The sequence below is a fragment of the Bufo bufo genome, chromosome 9 (assembly GCF_905171765.1).
Source record: "Bufo bufo chromosome 9, aBufBuf1.1, whole genome shotgun sequence".
Classification (NCBI taxonomy): Eukaryota; Metazoa; Chordata; class Amphibia; order Anura; family Bufonidae; genus Bufo; species Bufo bufo.
In genome coordinates, this window is record NC_053397.1 from 12,394,616 (window position 1) to 12,407,654 (window position 13,039).

A 13,039-nucleotide genomic window follows, 5' to 3' on the forward strand; every position below is an offset into this window, starting at 1 on the left:
GCTTCAGGAAGGATGTAGATCCTGATGTACGTGTATTTGGATCAATCTTACATTTCCCCTTCCAAGAGGTTTTTAGAGCCTATTGTCTCATCATTTTATTTAAATTTTTTCCAGCTCCAGATAATGCCGCCATCATCCCAAAGACACTGGAGATCACCTTGTGCAAAGAAGGGAACAGCTTCGGCTTTGTTATGAGGGGTGAGTACAGCAGCGCCTGCACTATTCCCCCTAAAATGTGCCTCTCCGCTTCTTAGATGTTCTATTCAGTTACTGTATATTGTAGCTCTTTATGTTTCTGGGAAAGCCGGATGACCACTAATAGGGATGGCGTCACAGGGGTTTGATGCCCAGCTATTGCCATGGCACACAGGCTCGTTTTGCAGCAGTACATGCCATGCGTCCATGCTGCTACATAAGGAGGCAGATTTTGCGTCCAGGAGTTTTGGAAAGCAGGGTAACATCTGTGAAGGTCACTATCCTCGTCAGCCAGGTCTAAAAATGTGCATTTCCTATAAATAAGACCCTTCTTATCAGCCTGGAAATGAACAGGAGCAATCGGTGTCTGCGACGAGGCTGCATGCTCACAGGCTACCACTAGGGGCAGCGCGGGTCGATCGCCTGGCGCAGTACAGATGCAGCTTGCGGTATTTTTCCATTTACGCTCCATTGAGCTTTCACCCCATGTTATCCTCAGTTGTGAACTGCCCTTGTCATCTCCCGTGGGAACATAGATCCATATCTAAAGCTGCAGTGGCGTATAGAGAGGGGGCACCAAACCATACAGAGGGGTCGCGTCCCTTTTAAGAACAGGGTGTAGCTGTGAGATAATTGACGCACGCGGTGCAATTCCCTTCAGCCATGCATATCGTGCACAGCTATGATCTGCTTCCTGATAGGGGTTGTCTCATTCTGCAGGGATTCAGTTCATCATTGCTTTGCACTGCATGTCATCCATTTACCCACAATGCAATGCTTTGGGTGTCAGCCATGACAGGATGCACCATCCCTTGGACCAGGCTGCTTTATACATAGCCCAGGGTTGCAACTATTGGGGGCATTGCCCGTGAAACATGCTTAAAGTAACACCGCCTATACTTTGCTTTGCAGGAGGGGCACAGGACGACTGGCACAAATCCAGGCCTCTGGCGATAACCTACGTGAGACCGGGAGGACCAGCAGATAGGTAAGGCTGAGCCCTGACTGTGTGTCTGTAGGTGGTGCGAGCGCCCCTGGCGCACAGTGGGTTAAACTCAGCGACAGCAGGATCCACAGTCTGGCACTTTCATAAATCTGTCCCCGTATTACTTACAACAGGCAGGGAGCGGGAGGCATATTGCAAATGACTGCTAATGTCGGTTTAATTCCACCGCAGACAGGACGGCGGATGAGCGCCGCTTCTAATTCCAGCGTTTAAATAAAATTCCCGTCTTTAAGGGAAGATTTACTCCCCGCCACAGACGGCAGCGAGCTGCAGGTGTACGATTGTTTTTATTCTGCATGCTCAAAATGCAAACTAAATCGACATAATCCTGCAATCTCCAGACCTGACAAGTCTGATCATCTGGTTTCTTGCAAGGGTGAATGCTAAACCATTCACTGACAGCAAGCAGAGATCAGGATAACAGTGACGAATTACTGTGCAAATGTATGATGGAGCGGAACAGAACTTTCATTCCACCGGTAAATCTGTCTAGAATGGGGATCTCCAGCCGCTGAAAGTACATTTCCCTGGGTAGTCGTAGTATGCTGAGAGTTGTAGTTTTTCCCCCGGTTGGAGAACAATTATTTTAACCCCTTGAGGACAGGCAGATTTTCCATTTTTGGGCTTCCGTTTTTCACTCCCTGTCATCCCGGAGCGATAACTTTTTAAAAATTTATTTTTTAATTTTTTATTCATTTGCATAGTCAAATGAGGTCTTATTTTTTGCAGGACACGTTGTACTTTACAATGGGATCATATAAGTGGAAGGCTGGAAAAAAATTCTAAAATGAATGGAAATCTGAAAAAAAAAAAAAAAAACGCAATTCCGCCATAGTTTTATGGGTTTTCTTTTTTTTCGAGATAGTAAAACTGACCCGTTCTCTTCATTCTCTGGGTCAGTGCGATGACGGTGTCGCCACATTTATGTAGTTTTTTTGTGTGTTTTAATATTTTAAAAAAATGTGTTTTTCTTTGCATCGCCATGTTCTGGCGCCCATAACTTTTTTATAGCCTTATCTATGGAGCTGTGTGCGTAGTTTTTATTGATGCCATTTTGGAGTGTGAATGACTTTGTAGCACTTTTAATTACAGTTTTTTATATTTTTTTTTTTTTTTTTTTTTTATTCCATTATGGTGTTCACTGAACGGTATAAGTACATTTATATTTTAATAGTTTGGGCAATGGTGAAAATGTTGCTGTCTGGAGCGGGTGCCATTTTTAACGAATGGACTACCCATACATGTATGGAAGATGTCCTTAAGGGGTAAAGCTTTCTTGGAAATTCCTTTCTTCTCTGTTCTAATGGCTTCACCGTTCCATATAACCTTGACCGACCTATCATCCTTCATGCCGTCGCCGAATCTACTAACACCGCTCCAGAACGGTTTTGACTCTGTAACCTTGTACACTAGGCTGCCCGAATCCCTGCAGAATCCCCATCTCTTAAAGTCTCTTGATTCTTAACATTAAATCAATGAGAAAAATTTCCATTAAGATATGCAGGTGCCCCAGCGGTGACAGGCAGACCTAAGAAGATTGTACTGATCAAAGTGAGACGCTGTCGGATATCGGGAATGATTTAAAGCATTTGTCATTTTAATTTGCTCAGCTAAGCACATGGAAAATTCATCCAAAACGATAACGCAAAGTAATGCACGGCTTCAGAAGGACACCTGGAGTGGATGCAAGGGTTAATCTGTAATCTGACAAATACGTTTTTTCAACACACTGCAGGTGTCCATGTCCAGGGAACAGTGTGACATAAAGGGGTTAAATGCTAATAACTCTCTTAGCAACCTTACACCTATGTACAAGAATATATCTATAATGCTGCCTTATATATACCAGAATATAGCCGCTATAATACCGCCTCCTATGTACAAGAATATAACTACTATAATCCTGTCTCCTATGTACAAGAATATAACTACTATAATACTGCTCCTATGTACAAGAATATAACTACTATAATACTGCTCCTATGTACAAGAATATAACTACTATAATACTGCCTCCTGTGTACAAGAATATAACTACTATAATACTGCCCCTATGTACAAGAATATAACTACTATAATACTGCCTCCTATGTACAAGAATATGACTACTATAATACTGCCACCTATGTGCAAGAATATAACTACTATAATACTGCTCCTATGTACAAGAATATAACTACTATAATACAGCCTCCTATGTACAAGAATATAACTACTATAATACTGCTTCTATGTACAGGAATATAACTACTATAATACTGCTCCTATGTACAAGAATATAAACTACTATAATACTGCTCATATGTACAAGACTATAACTACTATAATACTGCCTCCTATGTACAAGAATATAACTACTATAATACTGCTCCTATGTACAGGAATATAACTACTATAATACTGCCTCCTATGTACAAGAATATAACTACTATAATACTGCTCCTATGTACAAGAATATAACTACTATAATACTGCTCCTATGTACAAGAATATAACTACTATAATACTGCTCCTATGTACAAGAATATAACTACTATAATACTGCCTCCTATGTACAAGAATATAACTACTATAATACTGCCTCCTATGTACAAGAATATAACTACTATAATACTGCCACCTATGTACAAGAATATAACTACTATAATACTGCTCCTATGTACAAGAATATAACTACTATGGGGGGCGGAGCCTAGCCACGCAGCTGAATGGCCGCACAAGCTTGAGCTCCTCCAGCATTCCGGCTCACTAACCCTATATAAGCCTATAATTTACTCTATTATGGGGAAACTTGGCAAGGAAAAGATCAGAGGAAGTTCAGAGTCGACCCCACGGCACTCCAAACAGCCAGAGATGGAGAAGTTTCTCCGGAAAACGCCGAGAGCTGCCACACAGAAAGGCGCCAATATGGCGGCGTCTAATGCTCATGACTCCGACGCAGGAGAACTCTCTGATGCGGGCAGCGGCTCTGATATTTCAGATAGAAGGCCCAGAGATCCGCCTCTATCGGAGCGGACCCTTCGCCGGGTTCTTGAATCGGCCCTTACGCCTCTCAAACAAGATCTGGCGGACATCAAAGACGACATAAAACATCTAGGCCAGAGAGTGGTCACATTAGAAGGCACGCAAGAAGCCATTTTGACCTATGAAGGCAAAGCATCAGAGGTGCTAGCATCTCACAAGGCCCTATTGAACGATGCCTTCTTGAAACTGGAAGACCAGGAGAACCGGAGTCGCCGGCGCAACATACGCATCCGCGGCCTACCTGAATCTATTGCGACGGAGGCCTTGCCGACAGTGGCGCGTGAGTTATTTTCCATGATGCTTGAACCGGAAAGAGCAGAGGGAATAGTGGTGGAGCGCATACACAGGGCGCTGCGCCCTAGGCCCAAACCTCAAGAACCGCCACGTGACGTGATTTGCGGCCTACTAAGTTTTGTAGATACCGCGGCACTGTTGAAAAGGCAAAGAGAAATGGAGGTACTAGAATATGAGAATACGCCGATTCAGATGTTCCAGGATCTAGCGCCATCTACCCTGGCTAAGCGGCGCTTATTTAAGCCCTTACTGGAAGTCCTCAGGAAGACGTCGACCCCGTTCAGATGGCTATATCCCTTTGGGCTGGCGATCTCCAGGAATGGAAAGCTGCTTACAGTTCGCTCTCCCGCAGACCTAGAGTCAGTTTGGAGGTCCCTGGATGTCCCTCCGGTGGAGATCCCCTCGTGGCTACCAGCCGATCAAGATGGCCCCCTGCCTATCCCGCCACGTGTGTCCTCCTGGCAGACGGCATCTGCAAACAAGTCAGATCGTTTGGGTCGCAGCAGGATGGACGGAGCCCTTACCTGAGCTCAAACCAAGGTGACATTGGTACTATTTGTCTGCTAACATGGACTGCCAATATTAGGTCCTACCTCATTTTTCTACTATAAGAGATGACTGTCTCCCGGCCCCTCGGCATAGTGTTTTATGCGGAAGGTAGTGGCCTGTTCACGATTGTTCTGTTTTTGAGCCAATTTTTTACCTTTTTTACTTTTGGCTTAGAGTTATGTATGAGGCGTCAGATCTTAACTGGGACACTCTTCTGCTGTTTTGGAACTCTACCTCCATGAAGGCAACTTTTTCTTTCCCTATTTGCAGGGTAATGTCCGGATAGATTCCGGTGCTGGAAGTATTTTTTGTTGTTGGTCTCCCCTTTTTGTTGTAGACCAAAAGGTGCTTTACCTGCCCCCTCGCCAATCCAACCCTGTCTTGGATGGTGATAGGTAGGCACCTACTTTTCTCTAGATGAATATTTCATCTGAGCTGGTTTTATACCAGCCTGACATGTTGCTGGTTATCTTTCTCATTTTATATTATTTTATTTTATTCTATTTTACTTGTTCCCCTTTCCCCTCCTTTCCTCATTCTGCTCATATATGCTATGCTCTCTCAGATATTTCCATGGATAATATGTGCTTTTTCTCCTTAGTACATATATTGTCATGTCCTCAATTGTAGTCGCCTCTCTAAACGCACACGGGCTGAACGAGCCATGCAAAAGGTCTCAAACCATCTCTCTCCTTCTGAGGGATAAAGTCTCGGTAGCCTTCCTGCAAGAGACACATTTTAGGACAAATAAAATCCCTAATCTTCCTCCCAGGAAGTTTGCTCAGTGGTTTCATAGTACACATGAATCCGCCAGTAGAGGTGTCAGTGTAGCTATACACAAAAACCTTCCCTTCAAGCATACCGCTACTTCAGCGGATCCTGAGGGCAGGTATATTTTTGTAAAGGGGGTAGTTGGTGACTCTCCAGTTACACTCGCCAATCTATATGCGCCTAATAGAGGCCAAGTACCATGGCTCGTTCAGACCCTTGCTCTATTGTCATCTTTTTCTGATGGACTGTTAGTTTTGGGAGGCGACTTCAATGTTGCCCTGGAACCGGCAATGGACACGTCAGTGGGGAGACCGTCTGTGTCCTATAAGCTTTTGAAAAGGCTTAAAACTTCCCTGAGAAAATTAAAGGTCCTTGATGTTTGGCGTACTATGAACCCCAATGGCCGAGACTACACATTTTATTCACATGCCAAGATGTCATTTCATAGATTAGATTATTTGTTCTTGTCTGACTCACATATTCGTAATGTCTCTGGAGCCCGGATTGGTAGTATTACGTTATCCGATCATGCCCCTGTTATCATTAACTTCTCCCTGTTCGGACCACAGAGAAAAGAACGCCTATGGCGTTTGAACGACACCTTGATTTTGGACCCCACCCACGCGTGCAAAATCAAGGCCTCGCTTTCCGAATTTTTTGCGCTAAATGATACACCAGATTCCCCGCCTTCTCCTTCCATACTATGGGAATCCCATAAGGTAGTTATAAGGGGGGAACTAATTGCACTAGGGGCCTATGTAAAAAAGCAAAGAACGCAGGCATTAGACGCTTTGCTAGCGAAGATTGCTCGCCTTGAATCCTCTCACAAGGAATCACAAGCTAAGCGCACCCTGACCGAACTAACTGAAGCCAGAGTACACTTAAAAAACCTATTAAATATAACCTCTGCAAAGCTGATCCTACGCTCACGATTTAAAGCCTATGCACATGGGGATAGAGGAAACAGACTGATGTCGGCGATTGCCAAGAAGCAGTTCTCTGACTCCTTTGTTTCCTCTATTAAGGACCCCAAAGGCAAAGTACATAAATCTACCCCAGATATAGCTAAGGCATTCTGTGCTTTTTATGAGACCCTATACAATCTACCCCCCCAGATGGTGCATCTGTTAGTGATCTCTCAGAAGCTACTGATAAATTCCTACAGAATTTAGATCTCCCTTCTATAGCCCCGGCCAAGGCATCTCAATTGACTAGACCTGTCACTGATCTAGAGATTCACAAAGTACTCATGTCCATCCCCTCGGGCAAAAGCCCAGGACCAGATGGGTTCCCCATCACTTATTATAAATCCTTCAAAGATATTCTAATTCCCCGCTTCAGGAACCTGTGCAATCATCTTCTCACTGGTGGCTCCCTTGCCCCCCATTCCTTATTGGCACACATTACTGTCCTACATAAGGAGAATAAGGATCAGACATGCTGCAGCAACTATAGGCCGATCTCTCTGCTAAACTGTGATGTGAAGTGGTGGGCGAAGATCTTGGCCTCTAGGCTTCAAGATGTGCTGCCTGACATCATCCATGAGGAACAGGTGGGTTTTGTCCATGGCAGACAGGGGTCAGAAAATACAATAAGGCTTCTGCATCTTGTAAATTGGGCTAAAAGATCATCTAAGCCCTTGGTGCTAGTAAGTACGGACGCAGAAAAGGCCTTCGACAGGGTCAGTTGGCATTATATGTCGCGGACCCTGTTGAGATTTGGCCTACCTGACCAATTTATTACTGCCATTTATACGTTATACTCGACCCCCTCTGCCATGGTCAAAGTTAATGGAACACTGTCACTGTCACCACCATTTCGCATCACTAACGGGACAAGGCAGGGATGCCCTTTATCTCCTGCACTATTCATCTTAGTGATGGAGACTCTTTTATGTAGAATAAGAATGGACCCAGAGATAAAGGGCTTACAAATAGGATCTTGTACACACGTTGCTGCGGCATTCGCGGATGACCTTTTAATCATGACCTCAAACCCCAGGGAAGCCTTGCCCAGATTGCTGTTCATATTTGAAGATTTTGGGTTTATATCGAATTTTAAAATTAACTATGGGAAATCCATGGCACTCAATATCTCTTGTCCACAAACAGTGATTAATGATCTTAAGCGTGCTGCCCCATTCACTTGGGCCTCCAGAGACATTGTGTATTTAGGTACTCATGTTTCGGCTAATGTCCAAGATCTGGCTTCCCTTAACTACCTGCCGCTTCTTCAAACGGTCCGGACACATCTTCAAAACCTGAAACTCCCATTTGTCTCCTGGGTAGGACGAAAAAATTACATCAAGACCTTTATCCTTCCCAAATTTCTGTATTTGCTACAATCCCTCCCTATTTGGCTTCCAAATTCATATTTTACTGAAATACGTAGGGTATTCACACGCTTTCTTTGGAATGGCAAGTCACCACGTATTGCTTACTCTGTCCTCACAAGGGATAGGAGGTTCGGAGGCTTTGGGATGCCAGATGTGAAGCTTTATTATACTGCTGTACAACTAGGCAGATGCGTAACTATTATATCTCGCCAATCTAGCTCTCTTTGCTCCCGTCTTGAAAATGCACTATTGTCTAACCAAGAATTACTTACTTTATGGGGTATTAGGCCTATCTCTGCTAATCATTGTTATACGTCCCCGGTTTGGAAAGGCATGTTGGTGGAATGGTCCAAAATGGTTCAGTCCCGTATCTTTAACTTCCCTAACACTCGTATGCCGCTTAGACTACTACAAAGCCACATCCATCCAGCTGTGTTAAACCCCTCCGGGATTTGGTCTAAGCTCGCTGATATTCCTCTGCGGGATGTCCTTCTCCCGGATGGCTGTTTAAAATGGGATTCAGTAATGGACCTCCCTGAGGTCAAAACAGCACCCTTTTTCCACCTAGCAAATTTCCAAAGAGATACCAAATTGTGTATCGGACCATTTTCTGATAGTAGCTCGCCCTCCTGGCTTGAAAAGAAGGTCTTGGCAACAAAACCCCCCCTTAGGCCATTATCTCAGATGTATAAAGAAATGCTTTCCTCCCTGCCCCCGGAGCTTCGTTTTGTGGCCTCATGGGAACGGGAGCTCTCCATATCCCTTACAGAGCCAGAGAAAGCGTTCATACTAGCTCACTCACACGGCTTCAATCGTTGTGTGAGGATTCAGGAGAATTCCTTTAAACTCCTGTGTAGATGGTACAAAACACCTGAATTCTTGCATAAATTGAACCCAGAAATTTCTGAAAAATGTTGGAGATGTGGCCTGGACATTGGCTCCTTGTCACATATTTGGTGGCTCTGCCAAAAGATTCAACCGTTCTGGACCTTAATTGAGGATTTAGTTAATCAAATATGTAATACTAAGATATCACTGGATGCTAAGCTTATCTTGCTATGGTGTCCGAACAATTCCCTCACACCCACCAAACATGACCTTCCAACGATGCTGCTCACAGCAGCTAAATTACTTATCCCCTTCTTGTGGAAGAATGACTCCCCACCAACTCTCCCGATGTGGACTGATAAAGTGGACCAGATCTACCGTTTTGAGGAGCTAGCGCACTGGGAAAATAACTCACGCTCTCGCTTCCTAAAATTGTGGTCTCCATGGAAAGCCTATAGAAACTTTACATAATAGAGCAGAAATTTATCACCTCCTTGTTTCCCTCCCCTCCTTCCCTTCCTGATCTCCCCCTCCCCCTTCCTTTTCTTGGATATCACTCTAGGGTCAATGATAATAACTGTTTTGTATTGCTTACACTTGACATGTATGCTGGATACTATTTGGTACCATATTGTCATCAATGTAATGTCTTGTGTGGGTCATGGCCCTGAATTTTTCTTTCAATAAAAAGAAATATGGTTAAGAATATAACTACTATAATACTGCCTCCTATGTACAGGAATATAACTACTATAATACTGCTCCTATGTACAGGAATATAACTACTATAATACTGCTCCTATGTACAAGAATATAACTACTATAATACTGCTCCTATGTACAAGAATATAACTACTATAATACTGCCTCCTATGTACAAGAATATAACTACTATAATACTTCTCCTATGTACAAGAATATAACTACTATAATACTGCTCCTATCTACAAGAATATAACTACTATAATACTGCTCCTATGTACAAGAATATAACTACTATAATACTGCCTCCTATGTACAAGAATATAACTACTATAATACTGCTCCTATATACAAGAATATAACTACTATAATACTGCTCCTATGTACAAGAATATAACTACTATAATACTGCCTCCTATGTACAAGAATATAACTACTATAATACTGCTCCTATGTACAAGAATATAACTACTATAATACTGCCTCCTATGTACAAAAATATAACTACTATAATACTGCTCTCTATGTACAGGAATATAACTACTATAATACTGCTCCTATGTACAAGAATATAACTACTATAATACTGCTCCTATGTACAAGAATATAACTACTATAATACTGCTCCTATGTACCAGAATATAACTTGTCACGGCTGTGTCATGGTCTGGTATTGTGGACCATGACACTTTTGCCGTGCATGCTTGTTGCTGGTGGCAACATGTTGTTTTTGCATGTTTTGACACTTCCCCTTTTAAGTTGTGTGTCCCTTCCCATCCTGGTGTGCACGGGGTTAAGGTGTGTTTGCTAGGTGTGGTGGGTGTGAACTCAGGCCTCTTTATATGTTGGGGTGGTGGAACCTAAGGTCAGTTTGATTTTGCTTGTCAGTCTGTGTAGGAGCTCTGCTCCCTGGCTGTACGTAAAAATCTGTGTCAGCCACCCTTATTTGTTATATTGTTTCCTTTGCTCTGTTTGCTTAAACCCCTTCCGGGAAAGCAACCCCCTTTCGGAGGAAACACACCACAACACAATAACCTCCAAACGAGGCCCACACCATAACAACATACACCAGGTGGGAGAGGGAAAACAGAAACACGCCGGAGGGCGCACACAGACAGAGCTAGGGAAACAATATAACAAATAAGGGTGGCTCACACAGGTGCCACTAGCAACAAGCATGCACGGCAAAAGTGTCATGGTCCACAATACCAGACCATGACACAGCTGTGACATAACTACTATAACGTGTTAGCAATGGATTGCTTTTCCCTTTGGCTGTTGTCCTGTTTTTGGTGACTGGCTGTGCTCATCTTGTCATGTTTCCTGTTTCAGGGAAGGAACTTTGAAAATTGGGGACAGGATTTTGTGTGTGGACGGCATTGCTCTGCACAATGTTCCTCTCTGTGATGCTCTGAATATACTCCGGCAGTGCAGCCAGGAGGCAGTCTTCCAGATTGAATATGATGTTGCGCTTATGGGTGAGCTGGTGTTTTATGGAATGGAAATGCAGTATTCTGTCTACAGTATTAATCAGGACTAAAAACAGAAGAATTGAAATAAGAGTTAAATAACATTTAAAGGGTTTCTGTCACCCCGCAAAACTCATTTTTTTTTTTTTGGATAGTTAGATTCCTCATAGTGCGATATAGGAGAATATAATGCTCTTACTTACTTTCATGCGGCCGATTCTTTATAAAACAAACTTTTATAATATGTAAATGAGGGCTCTACCAGCAAGTAGGGCGTCTACTTGCTGGTAGCTGCTGCAGAAATCCGCCCCCTCGCCGTGTTGATTGACAGGGCCAGCCGTGATCTCCTCCTCCGGCTGGCCCTGTCAGTAATTCAAAAATCGCGCGCCTCGCGTCATTCGGCGCAGGCGCTCTGAGATGAGGAGGCTCGTATCCTCAGTGCACCTGCGCCGATGACATCACCGAAAGAGAAGACGTCATCGGCGCAGGCGCACTGAGGGAGTGCTGAGGAGACGAGCCTCCTCATCTCAGAGCGCCTGCGCCGAATGACGCGAGGCGCGCGATTTTTGAATTACTGACAGGGCCAGCCGGAGGAGGAGATCAACACGGCGAGGGGGCGGATTTCTGCAGCAGCTACCAGCAAGTAGACGCCCTACTTGCTGGTAGAGCCCTCATTTACATATTATAAAAGTTTGTTTTATAAAGAATCGGCCGCATGAAAGTAAGTAAGAGCATTATATTCTCCTATATCGCACTATGAGGAATCTAACTATCCAAAAAAAAAAATATGAGTTTTGCAGGGTGACAGAAACCCTTTAAAAAAAATAGAACTTCAGACGTAGATTCTCTCTGCCTGAAGCTGCCACTAGGGGGAGCTCACTGAAGACAGATTTGGTTTAGTTCACTGGGCTCTGTATACACTTGTATGCTGTCAGCTCCTCCTAGTGGTGGCTGCAGGTAGATACAATTTTTTTCATGCAACATTCTCCGTGCAGTAAATTTTGATATGCATTAAGAAAGTAATCGGTACAACTTTGAACCAAGCGATGCAGGAAAAATTTGTAATGATGGCTTCACTCATGTGTCATCTTGTGGGTCAGCCGTGATTTCAGTTGTGCACTCTAAGCAGGAGGAAGGGACTACTCTTACTGTACTGTAGTGTCTGCACCAGTCCTGGCACGTTGTTCTCACCCCTGAGAGGCAGATTACTGCTGCGTCTCGCTAGGAGTCCTTTAACAAGTTGGAACCCTCCGAGGCGCAGTCACCCCACTTATCATCTGATGCAGGAAATTAATTGATTGGACCAAATCCAGCGTCTTCTCTGTGGATTTCTGTAAAGACAGATTAACTCATGGAGGACTGCACTGATGTATCTAGATTATACCATAACCTAGAATATAAACAGGATTATCTATCGTCTTATATCTATCTACCTGTCTACCCAGACACTGTGACAAATGCATCAGGACCTCTGCTAGTGGAAATAGCCAAGACTCCAGGATCCACGCTGGGCATATCCCTGAGCACTGGCACTCACCGGAACAAGCAAGTCATAATTATTGACAAAGTTAAACCTGCCAGTGTGGTTGACCGGTGAGTATGTCCAAGATAAAGTAATTTACAGTTTATTTAAATATCATTTTACATCTAGAATTTGTATAATTCACTGTGTACATACCTTACATGACTTATCCTGTAGTATACTCCAGAGCTGCACTCACTATTCTGCTGGTGCAGTCACTGTGTACATTACATTACTTATCCTGTACTGATCCTGAGTTACATCCTGTATTATACTCCAGAGCTGCACTCACTACTCTGCTGGTGCAGTCACTGTGTACATACATTACATTACTTATCCTGTAC

The 13,039-nt window shown here is 43.6% G+C and overlaps 1 protein-coding gene across 3 annotated transcripts in view; it reads left to right on the forward strand.

Moving 5' to 3' along the window:
• The window catches only part of GRIP2 (glutamate receptor interacting protein 2), a 92,393-nt gene that overhangs the window by 45,954 nt on the left and 33,400 nt on the right, over positions 1-13,039 (forward strand). For all 3 annotated transcript variants that reach the window (XM_040408437.1, XM_040408439.1, XM_040408438.1), the window contains exons 5-8: positions 115-198; positions 1,108-1,183; positions 11,037-11,182; positions 12,619-12,766. In XM_040408437.1, coding sequence (XP_040264371.1) covers positions 115-198; positions 1,108-1,183; positions 11,037-11,182; positions 12,619-12,766 — 454 coding nt within the window. The remainder of the gene's footprint in view (positions 1-114; positions 199-1,107; positions 1,184-11,036; positions 11,183-12,618; positions 12,767-13,039) is intronic.